At 36.9% G+C, this 20,754-nt stretch overlaps 1 protein-coding gene across 22 annotated transcripts in view; it reads right to left on the reverse strand.

Annotated features, from left to right (window-relative positions):
- Positions 1–20,754, reverse strand: part of SWT1 (SWT1 RNA endoribonuclease homolog) — a 109,973-nt gene that overhangs the window by 67,256 nt on the left and 21,963 nt on the right. For 15 of the 22 annotated variants that reach the window (XR_014054358.1, XM_081492212.1, XM_081492202.1 and 12 more), the window contains 3 exons: positions 20,287–20,388; positions 18,455–18,643; positions 8,383–8,476 (listed from right to left, as the gene is read on the reverse strand). Coding sequence is in view for 21 of the 22 variants with exons in the window: in XM_081492212.1 (XP_081348338.1) it covers positions 8,383–8,476; positions 18,455–18,643; positions 20,287–20,388 (385 nt within the window). In the remaining variant the exon portion in view is untranslated. The remainder of the gene's footprint in view (positions 1–8,382; positions 8,477–18,454; positions 18,644–20,286; positions 20,389–20,754) is intronic. The other 7 variants (XM_081492207.1, XM_081492204.1, XM_081492195.1 and 4 more) reach the window with 1 other exon arrangement.

Genomic DNA, 20,754 nt, shown 5'->3' on the forward strand with positions numbered 1-20,754 from the left:
ACCTGGGAAGTGCACGCATCTCAGGGCCCACTCCCCGGCTGAGTAACCTGAAGCCTGAGCAGGGTAGACGGGGAAAGCACACACGCCGTGAGCGGGGGCGAACCCAGTGCGGCCGAGACACTGCGAGCTCACCACACACACGCCAGGTTTGCAGTGTTCCTTCCTCCCCACAGCACGATTGAACAAGCGAACCTAAAGAGACCACCTCCACCCCTTTCTTGCAGGGTGGAAATTAGATACTGAAGAGATCTCCAAACAGAAGCCAAATAAACAGAGGGAAGCGCTTTGGAAGGGACAGGCCAACAGATTAAAATCCCTGTAGTTAATACCGACTGCATTGAAAAGGACCTATAGATCTTGAAAAGTATAAGCAGGAATAAGGATCTATCTAAAACTGAGCAGACCCCACACTGCTCACAACAGCTCCAGAGAAAGTCCGGGATATATATTTTTTTACTATTATTATTATTTTTTTAAATTTTTTTTTAAATTAAAAAAAAATTTTTTTTTCTCTTCTTTCCTTTTTCTTCAAGTCCTCTATTACACCTTTAACTTTCATTTTCATAACCAACTATTAACTTGCAAAAACAAAAAAAAACCCTATTTTTGAAGCAAACTACATACATATATCTTATACCTTTTGTGTTTTTTTTTACTGTTTTTTTCCTGTTTTACTTTTTTTACTGTTTCTTTTTTTACTGTTTTACTGTTTTACTGTTTTTTTTCTTTTTACACTGTTTCCTTTTTTCTTTTTTTTTTATATTGTAAGTTTTATAAGAGTCTAACCTCTACTCTAGATTTTTAATCTTTGTTTTACATATTTGATATCAATTTTGTACATTTAAGAACCCAATCTTTAGGACCCATTTTTACTCAGGAGTGTGATCACTGGCCTGATTACTCTCTCCCCCTATTGATGCTCTTTCTTCTCCCCCAGGGAACCTCTATCTCCCACCCTCCTCCTTCTCTTCTCAACCCAATTCTGTGAATCTCTGAGGGTGTTCTGGGTACCGGAGAACACTTCAGGAACAGGATACTGCCCAGATCTCTCTCTCCCCTCTTGATTCCTCCCTTTCTACTCATGCTCACCTCTATTACCTTCCTCCCCCCTCTCTATGTATCTCTGTGAACCACTCTGAGGGTTCCAAACTGTGGAAAGCACAGAGGGAAGTGCTTACTGGCTAGATTGCTCTCTCCACATTTGAATTCCCCTCTTCCCCTCCTGGTCACCTCAACCCCCCCCCCCCACCTCATCTCTCCATGTAACTCAGTGAACCTTTCTGGGTATCCCTCACTGTGGAGAATCTTTTCACCATTAACCTAAAAGTTTTATTATTGATGCTGTATGGAAGGAGAAGTCTTGAGGCTACTGCAAGAATAAGACTGAAAGCCAGGGGAAACATTAATTAATAAGAGACCATCCAATAGCCTCCACATATACACTGAAACCAAGCTCCACCCAAGAGCCAATAAGTTCCAGAGCAAGACATACCACGCAAATTCTCCAGCAACGCAGGAACATAGCCCTGAGCATCAATATACAGGCTGCCCAGAGGCACACCAAATCCATAGACATCTCAAAAATTAATACTGGTCACTCCATTGCACTCTAGAGAGCAGAAATCCAGCTCCACCCACCAGAACACCGGCACAAGCTCCCCCAACCAGGAAGCCTTGACAAGCCACCTGTCCAACCCCAACCACAGTGAGGAACCTCCACAATAAAGAGGAACTTCATACTACCAGAATACAGAAGGGCCACGCCTAACACAGCAATCTAAACAAGATGAAAAGGCAGAGAAATACTCAGCAAGTAAAGGAAAATGAGAAATGCCCACAAAACCAAACAAAAGAGGAAGAGATAGGGAATCTATCTGAAAAAGAATTTAGAATAAGGATAATAAAAATGATCCAAAATCTTGAAAGCAAAATGGAGTTACAGATAAATAGCCTGGAGACAAAGATTGAGAAGATGCAAGAAATGTTTATCAAGGACTTAGAAGAAATAAAAAGGAGTCAATATAGAATGAATAATGAAATAAAGGAGATAAAAGACACTCTGGAGGGAACCAACAGTAGAATAACGGATGCAGAAGATAGGATAAGTGAGGTAGAAGATAGAATGATGGAAATAAACGAAGCAGAGAGGAAAAAAGAAAAAAGAATCAAAAGAAATGAGGAAAACCTCAGGGACCTCTGGGACAATATGAAACGCCCCAACATTCGAATCATAGGAGTCCCAGAAGAAGAAGATAAAAGGAAAGGCCATGAAAAAATACTCGAGGAGATAATAGTTGAAAATTTCCCTAAAATGTGGAAAGAAATAGTCACAGAAGTCCAAGAAACCCAGAGAGTTCCAAACAGGATAAACCCAAGGCGAAACACCCCAAGACACATATTAATCAAATTAACAAAGATCAAACACAAAGAACAAATATTAAAAGCAGCAAGGGAAAAACAACAAATAACACACAAGGGGATCCCCATAAGGATAACAGCTGATCTTTCAATAGAAACCCTTCAGGCTAGAAGGGAATGGCAGGACATACTTAAAGTAATGAAAGAGAATAATCTACAACCCAGATTACTGTACCCAGCAAGGATCTCATTCAGATATGAAGGAGAATTCAAAAGCTTTACAGACAAGCAAGAGCTGAGGGAATTCAGCACCACCAAACCAGCTCTCCAACAAATGCTAAAGGATCTTCTCTAAACAGGAAACACAGAAAGGATGTTTCAACACGAACTCAAAACAACAAAGTAAATGGCAACGGGATCATACTTATCAATAATTACCTTAAATGTAAATGGGTTGAATGCCCCAACCAAAAGACAAAGAAGGCTTGCTGAATGGATACAAAACAAGACCCCTATATATGCTGTCTACAAGAGACCCACCTCAAAACTAGGGACACACACAGGCTGAAAGTGAAGGGATGGAAAAACATATTTCATGCAAACGGAGACCAAAAGAAAGCAGGAGTCGCAATACTCATTTCAGATAAAATAGACTTTAAAATAAAGGATGTGAAAAGGGACAAAGAAGGACACTACATAAAGATCAAAGGATCAATCCAAGAAGAAGACGTAACAATCATAAATATATATGCACCCAACATAGGAGCACCACAATATATAAAACAAATACTAACAAGTATGAAAGGGGAAATTAACAATAACACAATAATAGTGGGAGACTTTAATACTCCACTCACGCATATGGATAGATCAACTAAACAAAAAATTAACAAGGAAACACAAACTTTAAATGATACAATAGACAAATTAGATTTAATTGATATTTACAGGACTTTCCACCCCAAAACAATCAATTTTACCTTTTTCTCAAGTGCACATGGAACTTTCTCCAGGATAGATCACATCCTGGGCCATAAATCTAGCCTTGGTAAATTCAAAAAAAATGAAATCATCCCAGTCATCTTCTCTGACCACAATGCAGTAAGATTAGACCTCAATTACAGGAAAAAAACTATTAAAAATTCCAACATATGGAGGCTAAACAACACGCTTCTGAATAACCAACAAATCACAGAAGAAATCAAAAAAGAAATAAAATTATGCATAGAAACGAATGAAAATGAAAACACAACAACCCAAAATCTATGGGACACTGTAAAAGCAATACTAAGGGGAAGGTTCATAGCAATACAGGCGTACCTCAAGAAACAAGAAAAAAATCAAATAAATCAACTAACTCTACACCTAAAGCAACTAGAGAAGGAAGAAATGAAGAACCCCAGGGTCAGTAGAAGGAAAGAAATCTTAAAAATTAGGGCAGAAATAAATGCAAAAGAAACAAAAGAGACCATAGAAAAAATCAACAAAACTAAAAGCTGGTTTTTCGAGAAGATAAACAAAATTGACAAGCCATTAGCCAGACTCATCAAGAAACAAAGGGAGAAGAATCAGATCAACAAAATTAGAAATGAAAATGGAGAGATCACAACAGACTCCACAGAAATACAAAGGATCATAAGAGACTACTACCAACAGCTATATGCCAATAAAATGGACAACTTGGAAGAAATGGACAAATTCTTAGAAAAGTATAACTTTCGAAAACTGAACCAGGAAGAAATAGAAGATCTTAACAGACCCATCACAAGCACGGAAATCGAAACTGTAATCAGAAATCTTCCAGCAAACAAAAGCCCAGGACCAGACGGCTTCACAGCGGAATTCCACCAAAACTTTAGAGAAGAGCTAACACCTATCCTACTCAAACTCTTCCACAAAATTGCAGAAGATGGTAAACTTCCAAACTCATTCTATGAGGCCACCATCACCCTAATTCCAAAACCAGACAAAGATGTCACAAAAAAGGAAAACTACAGGCCAATATCACTGATGAACATAGATGCAAAAATCCTTAATAAAATTCTAGCAAACAGAATCCAACATCATATTAAAAAGATCATACATCATGACCAAGTGGGCTTTATCCCACGAATGCAAGGTTTTTTTAACATCCGCAAATCAATCAATGTAATACACCACATTAACAAATTGAAAGAAAAAAACCATATGGTTATCTCAATAGATGCAGAAAAAGCCTTTGACAAAATTCAGCATCCATTTATGATAAAAACCCTCCAGAAAGCAGGAATAGAAGGAACATATCTCAACATAATAAAAGCTATATATGACAAACCCACAGCAAACATTATCCTCAATGGTGAAAAATTGAAAGCATTTCCCCTAAAGTCAGGAACAAGGCAAGGATGCCCACTTTCACCACTACTATTCAACATAGTTTTGGAAGTTTTGGCTACAGCAATCAGAGCTGAAAAAGAAATAAAAGGAATACAGATAGGAAAAGAAGAAGTAAAACTCTCACTGTTTGCAGATGACATGATCCTCTACATAGAAAACCCTAAAGACTACAAGAAAATTACTAGAGTTAATCAATGAATATAGTAAAGTTGCAGGATATAAAATTAACACACAGAAATCCCTTGCATTCCTATACTCCAATAATGAGAAAACAGAAAGACAAATTAAGGAAACAATACCATTCACCATTGAAACAAAAAGAATAAAATACTTAGGAATATATCTACCTAAAGAAACAAAAGACTTATATATAGAAAACTATAAAACACTGATGAAAGAAATCAAAGAGGACCCAAACAGATGGAGAAATATACCGTGTTCATGGATTGGAAGAATTAATATAGTGAAAATGAGTATACTACCCAAAGCAATCTATAGATTCAATGCAATCCCTATCAAGCTACCAATGGTATTTTTCACAGAACTAGAACAAATCATCTCACAATTTGTATGGAAATATAAGAAACCTCGAATAGCCAAAGCAATCTTGAGGAAGAAGAATGGAACTGGAGGAATCAACCTGCCTGACTTCAGGCTCTACTACAAAGCCACAGTCATCAAGACAGTATGGTACTGGCACAAAGATAGAAATATAGATCAATGGAACAAAATAGAAAGCCCAGAGATAAACCCATGCACATATGGACACCTTATCTTCGACAAAGGAGGCAAGAATATACAATGGAGAAAAGACAATCTCTTTAACAAGTGGTCCTGGGAAAACTGGTCAACCACTTGTAAAAGAATGAAACTAGAACACTTCCTAACACCATACACAAAAATAAACTCAAAATGGATTAAAGATCTAAACGTAAGACCAGAAACTATAAAACTCCTAGAGGAAAACATAGGCAAAACACTCTCCGACATAAATCACAGCAGGATCCTCCATGACCCACCTCCCAGAATATTGGAAATAAAAGCAAAAATAAACAAATGGGACCTAATTAAAATTAAAAGCTTTTGCACAACAAAGGGAACTATAAGCAAGGTGAAAAGACAGCCTTCAGAATGGGAGAAAATAATAGCAAACGAAGCAACAGACAAACAATTAATCTCAAAAATATACAAGCAACTTCTGCAGCTGAATTCCAGAAAAATAAACGACCCAATCAAAAAATGGGCCAAAGAACTAAACAGACATTTCTCCAAAGAAGACATACAGATGGCTAACAAACACATGAAAAGATGCTCAACATCACTCATTATTAGAGAAATGCAAATCAAAACCACAATGAGGTATCATTTCACACCAGTCAGAATGGCTGCTATCCAAAAGTCTACAAGCAATAAATGCTGGAGAGGGTGTGGAGAAAAGGGAACCCTCTTACACTGTTGGTGGGAATGCAAACTAGTACAGCCACTATGGAGAACAGTGTGGAGATTCCTTAAAAAACTGGGAATAGAACTGCCATATGACCCAGCAATCCCACTGCTGGGCATACACACCAAGGAAACCAGAATTGAAAGAGACCCATGTACCCCAATGTTCATCGCAGCACTGTTTACAATAGCCAGGACATGGAAGCAACCTATATGTCCATCAGCAGACGAATGGATAAGGAAGCTGTGGTACATATACACAATGGAATATTACTCAGCCATTAAAAAAAAATACATTTGAATCGGTTCTACTGAGATGGATGAAACTGGAGCCCATTATACAGAGTGAAGTAAGCCAGAAAGAAAAACAACAATACAGTATACTAATGCATATATATGGAATTTGAAAGATGGTAACGATAACCCTATATGCGAGACAGAATAAGAGACACAGATGCATAGAACAATTTTATGGACTCTGAGGGAGAAGGTGAGGGTGGGACATTCTGGGAGAATAGCATTGAAACATGTATATTATCATATGTGAAACAGAACACCATTCCATGTTCGATGCATGAGACAAGGGCTCAGGGCCGGGGCAATGGGATGACCCAGAGGGATGGGATGGGGAGGGAAGTGGGTGGGGGGTCCAGGAAGGGGAACACATGTAAACCCATGGCTGATTCATGTCAATGTATGGCAAAAACTATTACAATATTGTAAAGTAATTAGCCCCCAACTAAAATAAATAAATTTATAAAAAAAAAAATATGAGTAGAGTACTTAGAATGAGATATAGTACGCACTATTTATAGAAGGTTTCTATCACTGCCATTATTAATATTAATGTTAATTATCATCTCATCATCCCTTAAAGTAGTAAAAATGTATCCTCACATTAAGTATGTCTGACTTACACAGTAAGTATGATTATCACACTTAATAGGGAAAAAACAAAAAAGGCTTGTCTGGAATATGACAATGCCAGAGGTAAAAGTAAAGCTTGACCACAAACTTTCATTTCATTAAAAACTGTTACATCTGTTCATTCCAAAACAGTGACTGTAGAAATAATGGAGAATTGATTAAATCTCACCAATTCAATTTTCATTCTAAGTGGAACTAAAAAAGTAACAATTCTCTCTCAATTTTAGCTTATCTCAAATTCAAAATGATTAACATATTACTAAATCTATTTCAGCCTTCAACAAACTCCAGGATGATATATTATGTCCTAGATTAATAAATAATTTGAAGGTCAAGATAGAAATCTCTACTGTTTCTTTTAAAATAAAAAAAATAACATTATCTTTGAACACAGTTAAAATGATAACTGGCAACCCTCTTACAAGAAAAATCTAAAAGCTATTCATTTCCATAATCACTCCATTTCAGAGAATTTAGGTATGATCATGAAACTGTAAAAACTCTATTCTGAAGTGAATACAATTCAGACTAAAACTACAAATTAAAATTGCTCTTATCAGTTCCTATAGAGCCTTTTCTCATACATGATAAATACAATTTGGCTTAACATTATGTTACTTTTACCTTAGAACTAACTTATGAATATATTAGTTGGGAATGGAGGAATGGATTGAGGACAGGAGAAGGAGGAAAAATTCTTACTGAGATAATTTTATGTACGAGGCACTCTTCCAAGTCATACATGCATATTTTTTCTGATTAAATATTCATAATATCCTCATAAATGCAAGTATTATTATTCTACCTATGCTTCACATGTAAGGAAACATTAAGCAACTTTCCAAGGTCATAAAGCTGATAAGTGGTAGATCCAGAATTCCAACTGTAACTCTGTTACAGGCACTCAGGATATAACTGCAACATACATTAGCCTTTCCCAACAAATTAATTAATTAACCCTCCTGCCTCATGACCAAAATGTTAGATTTTCATTTCTAACTATTTTATTGGGATATTAAATTGATTCTCCCTTGCTTTTTCAAAAGTTTTCTGAATATCATATAACCAAAGTTGAAATGAAACTTCATGAGATTCAAATCTCATTCCTCTATAGCTTGCACATTATAAGAATATGAGATATAACTGAATATATTTACTGGGAGATTTAGAATATTATGTATGTTTTTGATCCTTGGTATGGTCATTACAGTATGATTTTTAAAAATTCTTTAATAGAAATTGCTATTGTAAAAAAAGAGAAATGATTATGAAACTCACGTGCACAAAATAACAAGAGAACAAGGGAACAGTTCTTGGTACTGAAGACAGCATTTTAATACACGATCATCATTGTTCTCATCACTCAATCCATCTGCAAATTTAGCAAAAGCAACAATCAATAAGCACACTCAAAATCTGGGAACTGTATAAACAATTTAGGCCATATTTACAAATTGAATCATCTAAAACAAAGAAAACTTTTTCAATAAGAAGAGGAAGATAAAACACAACAAAAACAATGATCTGAAAATTCTGGATCTAGAATTCATACATTTATGGGTTTAATTAATTGATAGTTTATTAAACTGATAGTTTACTAAAACAGAATAGAATATGCCTATTAATAAACCTAAAGGAAAGAAATGTGATCAGTAGGTTAAAATGCCATACTAGAAACCAAAAGCTATGAATTCTAGTCTCAGTTCAGTCACTTAAGAGATTATAAGCAAATTATATGATTATATTTTGTTTCATATCAACTTAAAAGAGGTCAGCAAAATAATGAGCAACTGTTCTACCAGCAACAGAACCACTTTCATGTGTCTGCTTTTTCTTAACCTCTAAGCAATAACATTTAGAGAGAGATGTACAGAAGACAAGATGGGCGCTAGGCAGAGAATACAAAAAGTAATTTCTAACAAATGTTAGTATGCAGCTGATACAGTGTCCTCTGGTATTCTCCAAGTCTTAAAGCATGTAATAAGTTGTGTGTGTGAAAATAATGTAATATGTAGAAAGAGGACCAAAGATAGCATTTTTATAAGTCCTTACACTACCTGCCTCAGAATTCCTTGGGGTACTTATTAATAATATAGAAAGAAGGACTACACCCCAGACCCATTTATGGATAAAAATCTTTGAAGCCTGGATCCAAAGATTGATTTAAGCCCTTGGCAAGTCTCTTATACACTAAAAGTCAAGATATGCTGGCCAGTGAGCCTTAACTTTTTTCCCAGATTATAACCTTTTTCTCCCCTCAACTTTTAGCCTATATCACTGAGTCCTCTAAACTTTCAAATTAGAAGACACATTCATGCACACAATAAACATTTTTCTAAGGTCTAAGCTGCACCAGGTCCCTATGCTTGTCAAAAGACAAGCTCTTTGGGGTCTCATGATCTCATGGCGAAGTCTAGACAAAACTCAACTGATCTCATAGCATGAACCTGAGAGACATATGATTCAGTTCTTTAATCAGAAAACCAGTAAGCAGGACATATATTACAGCAGCCAATTTTCCTGTTTTTAGCTCACAAAGTAAATACCACAATAATGCAAAATGGGCAGCTCAAAATCAGCAGTTAACTTTAGCAACTCAATTTGACCAACCAAAGGAGGTTTAGAGCATACAGTAAGTACACTGCTCTAAAGGTATCAAAGTTCATGATTACTTGTTCTGTCATTTTTTTCTAGAATACATAGGCCCAGAAGGTATACCTAAAATTATAAAAATATTCATGAAATATTTTTATCAACAAATATTTTTGAGCACTTGCTCAGGAACTGTTCAAAAATGAACAAAGACTCTGGAAACAGATGATCTGGGTTTGAATTCTTGCTTTCCCACTTACTGGACATGTAATAATGGGCAAATTACTTAAGAATGAAGATTAAATGAGAAAATTTATATAAAACACTTGGCCTAATACGTGATGATACCAAGTGCTTAAGTAATATGATTATTACTTAAGACTCAGCTTAATTGCATCTCAACAACAATGACCTCTATTCACATTTGACACCAAAATAACTACTGTATAAATTATAGTTAATATGATATTTAGCATATTAATAGAATTAAAGCTTCTCAACAACAGGCTTTGTATGTCTCATTCACTGCTGCAGCCTCAACAGTTAGAACAGCATCTAGTACAAATATTTTGCAAATAAATGATTCAACAAAAATTTAATAAAAAAATATAAAAATGATGGAACAAATGTCTGGTGTAGCAGGTGTCAGATAACTTTATTTTTACCTAATTATAAAAATAAAATAATTACAGAAAATCTGAAAAATTCCGAAAATGTAAGTATATATGCACAATCTAAAGAACTTGGGATTGTAATCTATATTCTTTTAAATCCTATTTTTGGTTTTTTGCAAGTTACAATGAGTTCATTAGTGTAAGCTTTAACCCAATAAGACTGATATTCTTACTAAAAAGGGGAAATTTGGAACCAGACATGGGGAGAGAGAAGAGGATATGAAGAGGCATAAGGAGAAGATGGCCATTTACAAGCCAAGAAGGCAGTCTGGAACAGATGTTTCTGTCCTAGATGTCAGAAGGAGATAATCCTGCTGACACTCTGACTTTAGACTTCCAGTTTTCAGAGTTGTGAGACAAATTTCTGGGTGGTCTTTTGGTAATACTTTTAGATTCCATATATATAAGTGACACATGATATTTGTCTTTCTTTGCCTGAATTAATCTAAGAAATTGAGGATTGTAGTTTATATTCTTTTAAATACTATTCTGTTTAATATCACATCATTAACATTTTTCAAAATTAGTATTCTCTCATTTGGCTTCAGCATTATATGTAATGTCTCCAACTGTCAAACCGTTTCCAGTTTTTTGCTGTATAAATCATGCTGTGATGAACATTAGTTATATAAATCACTGTACCTCTGATTATTTCTTTAGAATAACTGCAAGAAAGACAAATCATCTCTTTAGGCTTTGTAATATACACTGATAAGTTGCTCTCCTGAAAAGTTACTAATTCATATTCTGTATGCACTGAGTGCTATGTTCCTATCAAGTGCTGGGAAGAAGTATCTTTTTAAACTTAGGGGCAATAAAAATAAAAAAGGAAAATGCAAAAAATATAAACTAAAAATTTTTACACATAAGAAGTTAACAATATTTAAAACAGCAAACGGGAAAATATTTACCTTGAACAAAAAAGGCTGACTAGATGTATTTCTTCTTTTGTGAATTACCTATTAATAGTCTTTGTCCATTTAGGGAAATTTAGTTTTTCTAATCCATCTGTATAACTTTCTCATGTAAGAGGACACAAAAGAATTATCACCTATTCTAAACATTAAACCATTAAGCACTTTAATACAATTAGCTCAACCAATCTTCAGAACCATATTTTCAGACATAGGTCATTTCCCCCCATTTTATTTACTCAGTTTCCTCACCTTTAGCTTTCTCCAGGTCAGCTCAAAAAACTCAGGTCAATCAAATTTCAAATCCTATTCTTGTCATAATGCATACTACATCAAATAAGTACAATTTTGAAAAGAGTAAGGAAAACACTCAAATTATGTTCAACTAAGTCTATTTATTAATAACATAGACTATTTTCATTCAATTTGCGGTATTTTTCTTTTTTTAATGGAAAATGACTGTCTAAAAAAATACAGTTATATATACTCAATGAGTTATAAATACTCAATGAGTTACAAATACCCAACAATTACATAAAACAAAATAATACATCTATATAAGCAATCATTACAGTGGCAAATGTGCTTGACAGATGGAAAGCATAATTAAAGACTGTTTTATTCTTGCTTTTCTCCAAACAAGTATTTTAATTTTATTCCAAAATCCTGAATTAAATTTTTTATAAGTTTCAATGTATCATTAGAAAGTAAAATATAATTTTACTATGATAAAAATGACTAAGAATATTTCTAAAGGAGATCATAAAATCATTATCAATAGAATAACTATATTAAGTGCATTAGATTTTATATAAACAATGTTTCAAACAATAAGTTTGAGAGATAACAATGATATATAAAGGATTTATCTGACAAAGACAATCACACAAATAATCTATAAAGACTAATCTACAACCTTGTAACTAAAAGCACAATTTAGCAAAATTAAGACCAAATAATATCAAATTGAAGCATTAAAGGGAAGTATAGCTTTCCAGGAAGGCCCAGAAACTGAAGCAGCACAGAAGTTTGAGAACACTACTATGTTTTATCCTCCTTAATAATTCTGAAAGAACAGACTAAAGAAGTAAAAGCATCAAAAAAAGCACATAAAAACTGAAAAGTCAAAAGACACACATCAAGTATCTATAAATAATTAATGTGGCCAAAATATCTATTCAGTTCAGTCACTCAGTTGTGTTCGACTCTTTGCAACCTCATGAATCGCAGCACGCCAGGCCTCTTTGTCCATCACCAACTCCTGAAGTTTACCCAAACTCACGTCCATCGAGTCGGTGATGCCATCCAGCCATCTCATCCTCTGTCGTCCCCTTCTCCTCCTGCCCCCAATTCTTCCCAGCATCAGGGTCTTTTCCAATGAGTCAGCTCTTCGTATCAGGTGGCCAAAGTATTGGAGTTTCAGCTTCAACATCAGTCCTTCCAATGAACACGCAGGACCAATCTACTCTAGGATGGACTGGCTGGATCTCCTTGCAGTCCAAGGGACTCTCAAGAGTCTTCTCCAACACCACAGTTCAAAAGCATCAATTCTTCGGTGCTCGGCTTTCTTCACCATCCAACTCTCACATCCATACATGACCACTGGAAAAACCATAGCCTTGACTAGACGGACCTTTGTTGACAAAGTAATGTCTCTGCTTTTTCATATGCTATCTAGGTTGGTCATAATTTTCCTTCCAAGGAGTAAGCGTCTTTTAATTTCATGGCTGCAATCACCATCTGCAATGATTTTGGAGCCCCCAAAAATAAAGTCTGACACTGTTTCCACTGTTTCCCCATCTATTTCCCATGAAGTGATGGGACCAGATGCCACTATCTTAGTTTTCTGAATGTTGAGCTTTAAGCCAACTTTTTCACTCTCCTCTTTCACTTTCATCAAGAGCCTTTTTAGTTCCTCTTCACTTTCTGCCATAAGGGTGGTGTCATCTGCATATCTGAGGTTATTGATATTTCTCCCTGCAATCTTGATTCCAGCTTGTGTTTCTTCCAGCCCCGCGTTTCTCATGACGTACTCTGCATATAAGTTAAATAAGCAGGGTGACAAAATACAGCCTTGACGTACTCCTTTTCCTATGTGGAACCAGTCTGTTGTTAGTTCTTCTAAAATAAGTCTCAAAGTCAATCTATTGAAGGAATAGACTTTCCATCTAGGATAAGTTCTTAACATCTCTATGTCTCAACTTCCCCATCAGCAGAATAGGTCTATTAAGAATATCTTTCACAAGTACTGTAAGTTTTGAATGAGATACTAGCTGTAAAGCACTTAGAAAGGGGTCTGGAGAATAACAACCATACCTGTGTTGTCTATTACTATCATCATCTATACAATTATACACTAAAATACAATTTTCATCAACTAACAAGGAAAAAAATTACGAGTAAAAAAAATTCTCACCTCCTCTTAAGGATTGGAGGTTTACTCAAGTGATGCTTTAGACAGAGGTTTTGTTAATTGTGTGGTTGTTTTTTAAATATGTCCTATCTGTTAGCATTATATACCAAACTACTACAAGAGTTTCAGGAGTTGGGAGAGAAGGTAAAAAGGAAATGAGAGAATGAAAGAAATCCTTGCCAAACTGTTGAGAATCACTGAAAATGAGTGAAAAGCACACAGGGATTCATTGTATTCTACCTACTTCTGTACTTGAAAGGTTTCATAACAGAAAGTTAAAAAAAAAAAAAACCTAAAACATTCAACTTAATATAATGCGTTAAAACATTTTAGTATTTTCTTAACGGTAATAAGTGATTTTTTTTTTAGTGGTTTCCTTTAAAAGCTCTTAAACTTCAAATGATGTTCCTACTAAAAATGCATAAGCATTGTAATGGAATATACTAAGAGCTAATAATTATTTGTAAAGGGAATATATATGGGAATTAATGGTAGAGGCCCTTTTTCTTCAAAGATTTAAGACTAAACAGCTGTGCCAAAAACCTTCTCAGGGTTAATATCATAATTAGACTCATCTTAGGATAAATTCTTTCATATCTTATGGCGAATATGGATATAGCAAACAACATAAATTAATGATATTTAAAATAATACAAATCTACATATACAAATAATTCGAGTTCAGTTCAGTTCAGTCACTCAGTCGTGTCCGACTCTTTGCGACCCCATGAATTGCAGCACGCCAGGCCTCTCTGTCCATCACCAACTCCCGGAGTCTACCCAAACCCATGTCCATCGAGTCGGTGATGCCATCCAACCATCTCATCCTCTGTCGTCCCCTTCTCCTGCCCCCAATCCTACCCAGCATTAGGGTCTCTTCCAATGAGTCAACTCTTCGCATGAGGTGGCCAAAGTATTGGAGTTTCAGCTTCAACATCAGTCCTTCCAATGAACACCCAGGACTGATCTCCTTTAGGATGGATTGATTGGATCTCCTTGCTGTCCAAGGGACTCTGAAGAGTCTTCTCCAGCACCACAGTTCAAAAGCATCAATTCTGCGGTGCTCAGCTTTCTTCACTGTCCAACTCTCACATCCATACATAACTACTGGAAAAACCATAGCCTTAACTAGACAGACTTTTGCTGGCAAAGTAATGTCTCTGCTTTTAAATATGCTATCTAGGTTGGCCATAACCCTCCTTCCAAGGAGTAAGCGTCTTTTAATTTCATGGCTGCAATCACCATCAGCAGTGATTCTGGAGCCCAAAAAAATAAAAGTCTGACACTGTTTCCACTGTTTCCCCATCTATTTCCCATGAAGTGATGGGACCAGATGCCATGATCTTAGTTTTCTGAACGTTGAGCTTTAAGCCAACTTTTTCACTCTCCTCTTTCACCTTCATCAAGAGGCTCTTTAGTTCTTCTTCACTTTCTGCCATAAGGGTGGTGTCATCTGCATATCTGAGGTTATTGATATTTCTCCCAGCAATCTTGATTCCAGCTTGTGCTTCTTCCAGCCCCGCGTTTCTCATGATGTACTCTGCATATAAGTTAAATAAGCAGGGTGACAATATACAGCCTTGACGTACTCCTTTTCCTATTTGGAACCAGTCTGTTGTTCCATGTCCAGTTCTAACTGTTGCTTCCTGACTTGCACACAGGTTTCTCAAGAGACAGGTCAGATGGTCTGGTATTCCCATCTCTTTCAGAATTTTCCACAGTTTATTGTGATCCACACAGTCAAAGGCTTTGGCATCGTCAATAAGGCAGAAATAGATGCTTTTCTGGAACTCTCTTGCTTTTTCGATGATCCAGCGGATATTGGCAATTTGATCTCTGGTTCCTCTGCCTTTTCTAAAACCAGCTTGAACATCTGGAAGTTCACGGTTCACGTATTGCTGAAGCCTGGCTTGGAGAATTTTGAGCATTACTGTACTAGCATGTGAGATGAGTGCAATTGTGCGGTAGTTTGAGCATGCTTTGGCATTGCTTTTCTTTGGGATTGGAACGAAAACTGACCTTTTCCAGTCCTGTGGCCACTGCTGAGTTTTCCAAATTTGCTGGCATATCGAGTGCAGCACTTTCACAGCATCATCTTTCAGGATTTGAAATAGCTCAACTGGAATTCCATCACCTCCACTAGCTTTGTTTGTAGTGATGCTTTCTAAGGCCCACTTGACTTCACATTCCAGGATGTCTGGCTCTAGGTGAGTGATCACACCATCGTGATTATCTGGGTCGTGAAGACCTTTTTTGTACAGTTCTTCTGTGTATTCTTGCCACCTCTTCTTAATATCTTCTGCTTCTGTTAGGTCCATACCATTTCTGTCCTTTATCGAGCCTATCTTTGCATGAAATGTTCCCTTGGTATCTCTATTTTCTTGAAGAGATCTCTAGTCTTTCCCAATCTGTTGTTTTTCTCTATTTCTTTGCATTGATCGCTGAGGAAGGCTTTCTTATCTCTCCTTGCTATTCTTTGGAACTCTGCATTCAGATGGGAATATCTTTCCTTTTCTCTTTTGCTTTTCGCTTCTCTTCTCTTCCCAGCTATCTGTAAGGCCTCCTTAGACAGCCATTTTGCTTTTTTGCATTTCTTTTCCATGGGGATGATCTTGATCCCTGTCTCCTGTACAATGTCACGAACCTCTGTCCATAGTTCATCAGACACTTCGTCTATCAGATCTAGTCCCTTAAATCTATTTGTCACTTCTACTGTATAGTCATAAGGGATTTGATCTAGGTCATACCTGAATGGACTAGTAGTTTTCCCTACTTTCTTCAATTTCAGTCTGAATTTGGCAATAAGCAGTTCATGATCTGAGCCACAGTCTGCTCCCGGTCTTGTTTTTGCTGACTGTACAGAGCTTCTCCATCTTCCGCTGCAAAGAATATAACCAATCTGATTTCGGTTTTGACCATCTGGTGATGTCCACGTGTAGAGTCTTCTCTTGTGTTGTTGGAAGAGGGTGTTTGCTATTACCAGTGCGTTCTCTTGGCAAAACTCTATTAGCCTTTGCCCTGCTTCAGTCTGTACTCCAAGGCCAAATTTGCCTGTTACGCCAGGTGTTTCTTGACTTCCTACTTTTGCATTCCAGTCCCCTATAATGAAAAGGACATCTTTTCTGGGTGCTAGTTCTAGAAGGTCTTGTAGGTCTTCATAGAACTGTTCAACTTCAGCTTCTTTGGCGTTACTGGTCGGGGCATAGACTTAGATTACTGTGATATTGAATGGTTTGCCTTGGAAACGAACAGAGATCATTCTATCGTTTTTGAGATTGCATCCAAGTACTGCCTTTCGGACTCTTTTGTTGACCGTGATGGCTACTCCATTTCTTCTAAGGGATTCTTGCCCACAGTAGTAGAAATAATGGTCATCTGAGTTAAATTCACCCATTCCAGTCCATCTTAGTTCGCTGATTCCTAGAATGTCGGCGTTCACTCTTGCCATCTCCTATTTGACCACTTCCAATTTGCCTTGATTCATGGACCTAACATTCCAGGTTCCTATGCAATATTGCTCTTTACAGCATCAGATCTTGCTTCTGTCACCAGTCACATCCACAACTGGGTATCGTTTTTGCTTTGGCTCCATCCCATCATTCTTTCTGGAGTTATTTCTCCACTGATCTCCAGTAGCATATTGGGCACTTACTGACCTGGGGAGTTCATCTTTCAGTGTCCTATCTTTTTGCCTTTTCATACTGTTCATGGGGTTCTCAAGGCACGAATACTGAAGTGGTTTGCCATGCCCTTCTCCAGTGGACCACATTCTGTCAGACCTCTCCACCATGACCCATCCATTTTGGGTGGCTCCACACGGCATGGCTTAGTTTCATTGAGATAGACATGGCTGTGGTCCGTGTGATCAGATTAGCTAGTTTTCTGTAATTTTAGTTTCAGTGTGTCTGCCCTCTGATGCCCTCTCGCATAAACAAATTTTTAAAGAATGAAATATATCCTCTAAATGTAAATATAAACTCTGCAGAGGCAACTGTGTTGCTTTACAAAGATTTTTTACCAAACAGTTATACAAAACATGAAGAACACACTTTGGTTCTAAGACTAATTTTTAAAGGCCTAAAAAAAAAAACCCAAAAAACTAATATGGAAAAAAATCAGGAGAAAATCTATAGATCTTTATTATAAAAATACGTCCTTATTATAAGTTCTGACAAACCAGAGGGAAACAACACCTATCTCTGTATTATATTAACTGCATGTAGTGGTGATTAGGGCCTTCCCTGGTAACTCAGCAGTTAAACAAATCCACCTGCAAGGCAGGAGACACAGGTTCAATTCCTGGGTTGGGAAGATCCCCTGCAGGAGGGCATGGCAACTCACTCCAGTATGCTTGCCTGGAGAATCCCATGGCAGGCTACAGTTCATAGGGTAGCATGGAGTCAGACACGACTGAAGCAACTGAGCACGCAGATGATGATTAAAAACACAGATCACTTACGGGCCTCATCACTCAGCAAGGTATTTTAAAAAAATAATTTAAGTATTGTAATAGAGACAACTATGCATTCAGAACTATATAGTCACTATTTGTGAAATCACAGACCTTCCTAATAAGGTCTAGGAGAAACAGAAAAATTATCAAAGATCTCCAAAACAAGCCTAATACAACAGTCCAAAGCATCACTATGTCCTGCCATTTCATAATGCAATACTTATAGTATTGTTTTACGTTTTGCACCATTTCCCTGCAATAATGAGTCAGCATCCAAACAAATCTTAATCAGGACAACACTTACAAAGTTTTTGAGATGCAAGTTGTATTGACTGACCCCATAGCTTTCTATCTTGATTTCTGAGACTGTCATTGATGAAATGAACTGCAGGTATAGCTTTGTGCTGGGCATGTTTCAGTAATTTTCCTGCCTTCATACGATCCAGCTCTTGTACAACCACCCAGGGAATTATTAACACAAGTCTGTCAAAGCCTAAAAAATAAAAAGATTTCTTATAAGTCAACAAATATGTATTAAGCTACTAAATCGAACTGCTGTAGAATTAAAAGTTTTAAAGAAATTCACAATCTAAATGAAGAGATAATACATAAAAATAGGAACTTAAAACAGATACAAGTGTCAAGAGAACAGTACAAAAATAAATATTAATACTACCGGAGATCAAAGAAGAGTACATTTCAGTTCAGTTCAGTCGCTCAGTCGTGTCCGACTCTCTGCGACCCCATGAATTGCAGCACGCCAGGCCTCTCTGTCCATCACCAACTCCCGGAGTCTACCCAAACCCATGTTCATCGAGTCGGTAATGCCATCCAACCATCTCATCCTCTGTCGTCCCCTTCTCCTCCCGCCCCCAATCCTACCCAGCATTAGGGTCTTTTCCAATGAGTCAACCCTTCGCATGAGGTGGCCGAAGTATTGGAGCTTCAGCTTCAACATCAGACCTTCCAATGAACACCCAGGATTGATCTCTCCTAGGATGGATTGATTGGATCTCCTTGCAGTCCAAGGGACTCTCAAGAGTCTTCTCCAACACCACAGTTCAAAAGCATCAATTCTGCGGCGCTCAGCTTTCTTCACCGTCCAACTCTCACATCCATACATGACCACTGGAAAAACCATAGTCTTGACTAGACGGACTTTTGTTGGCAAAGTAATGTCTCTGCTTTTAAACATGCTATCTAGGTTGGCCATAACCTTCCTTCCAAGGAGTAAGTGTCTTTTAATTTCATGGCTGCAATCACCATCAGCAGTGATTCTGGAGCCCAAAAAAGTAAAGTCTGACACTGTTTCCACTGTTTCCCCATCTATTTCCCATGGAGTGATGGGACCAGATGCCATGATCTTAGTTTTCTGAACGTTGAGCTTTAAGCCAACTTTTTCACTCTCCTCCTTCACCTTCATCAAGAGGCTCTTTAGTTCTTCTTCACTTTCTGCCATAAGGGTGGTGTCATCCGCATATCTGAGGTTATTGATATTTCTCCCGGCAATCTTGATTCCAGCTTGTGTTTCTTCCAGCCCAGCGTTTCTCATGATGTACTCTGCATATAAGTTAAATAAGCAGGGTGACAATATACAGCCTTGACGTACTCCTTTTCCTATTTGGAACCAGTCTGTTGTTCCATGTCCAGTTCTGACTGTTGCTTCCTGACCTGCATACAGGTTTCTCAAGAGACAGGTCAGATGATCTGGTATTCCCATCTCTTTCAGAATTTTCCACAGTTTATTGTGATCCACACAGTCAAAGGCTTTGGCATAGTCAATAAAGCAGAAATAGATGTTTTTCTGGAACTCTCTTGCTTTTTCGATGATCCAGCGGATATTGGCAATTTGATCTCTGGTTCCTCTGCCTTTTCTAAAACCAGCTTGAACATCTGGAAGTTCACGGTTCACGTATTGCTGAAGCCTGGCTTGGAGAGTACATTTAGAAGCTAGATTAACCAGTAAAGGCTCTTTTTTTCCCCTTTACTTAAGCTGATTATGCTGTGCGCACTTGTGCTTAACAACATACCCAAATGAAAGTAAGTTTACAAGGAGCAAAAAACTCACATCACTGTTAATATAAAATATTAACTCAAATAAGAAAATCAGAATCAGTCAGTATGTTTTATAAATACCTGGGATTTCTGTTGTCTTCAAAAGTCTAACATATTTGAGATGATTCATTAGAATATTTGTGTCAATAACAATTAGAAGCTTTTTGTCTGAAGCAGTATTTGCTACGGAAAAAAAGCAAAGTGAGAATTGACATTTGTAACACACTTGTATAAGAAATAAAACTTTGTTATCACAGAACTCTGATAGCATTCTTAAGGCAATCCTTTAAACAACAAAAATGCACTTACTCCAATTCTTAAGAGAAAGAACAGTAATCAGTGTTTAACTATCCACCAGTAGAATATTGCATATTACTTATGGGTGGATTTTTAAATCGTAAATTAACTTATGAAAGCAGTAATTATGTTGTCAAACCCTGTACTCTATCACTGGTAGTTATCCAGTTAGGAATGATAAGCTAATTTTAATATATTGTGAAATAACACTGAAAAGATAAATATGTATAAAAGAAAGAAAACTAATAATAC

Source organism: Giraffa tippelskirchi, chromosome 5, assembly GCF_054371585.1.
Source record: "Giraffa tippelskirchi isolate mGirTip1 chromosome 5, T2T-mGirTip1v1.2.pri, whole genome shotgun sequence".
NCBI lineage: Eukaryota > Metazoa > Chordata > Mammalia > Artiodactyla > Giraffidae > Giraffa > Giraffa tippelskirchi.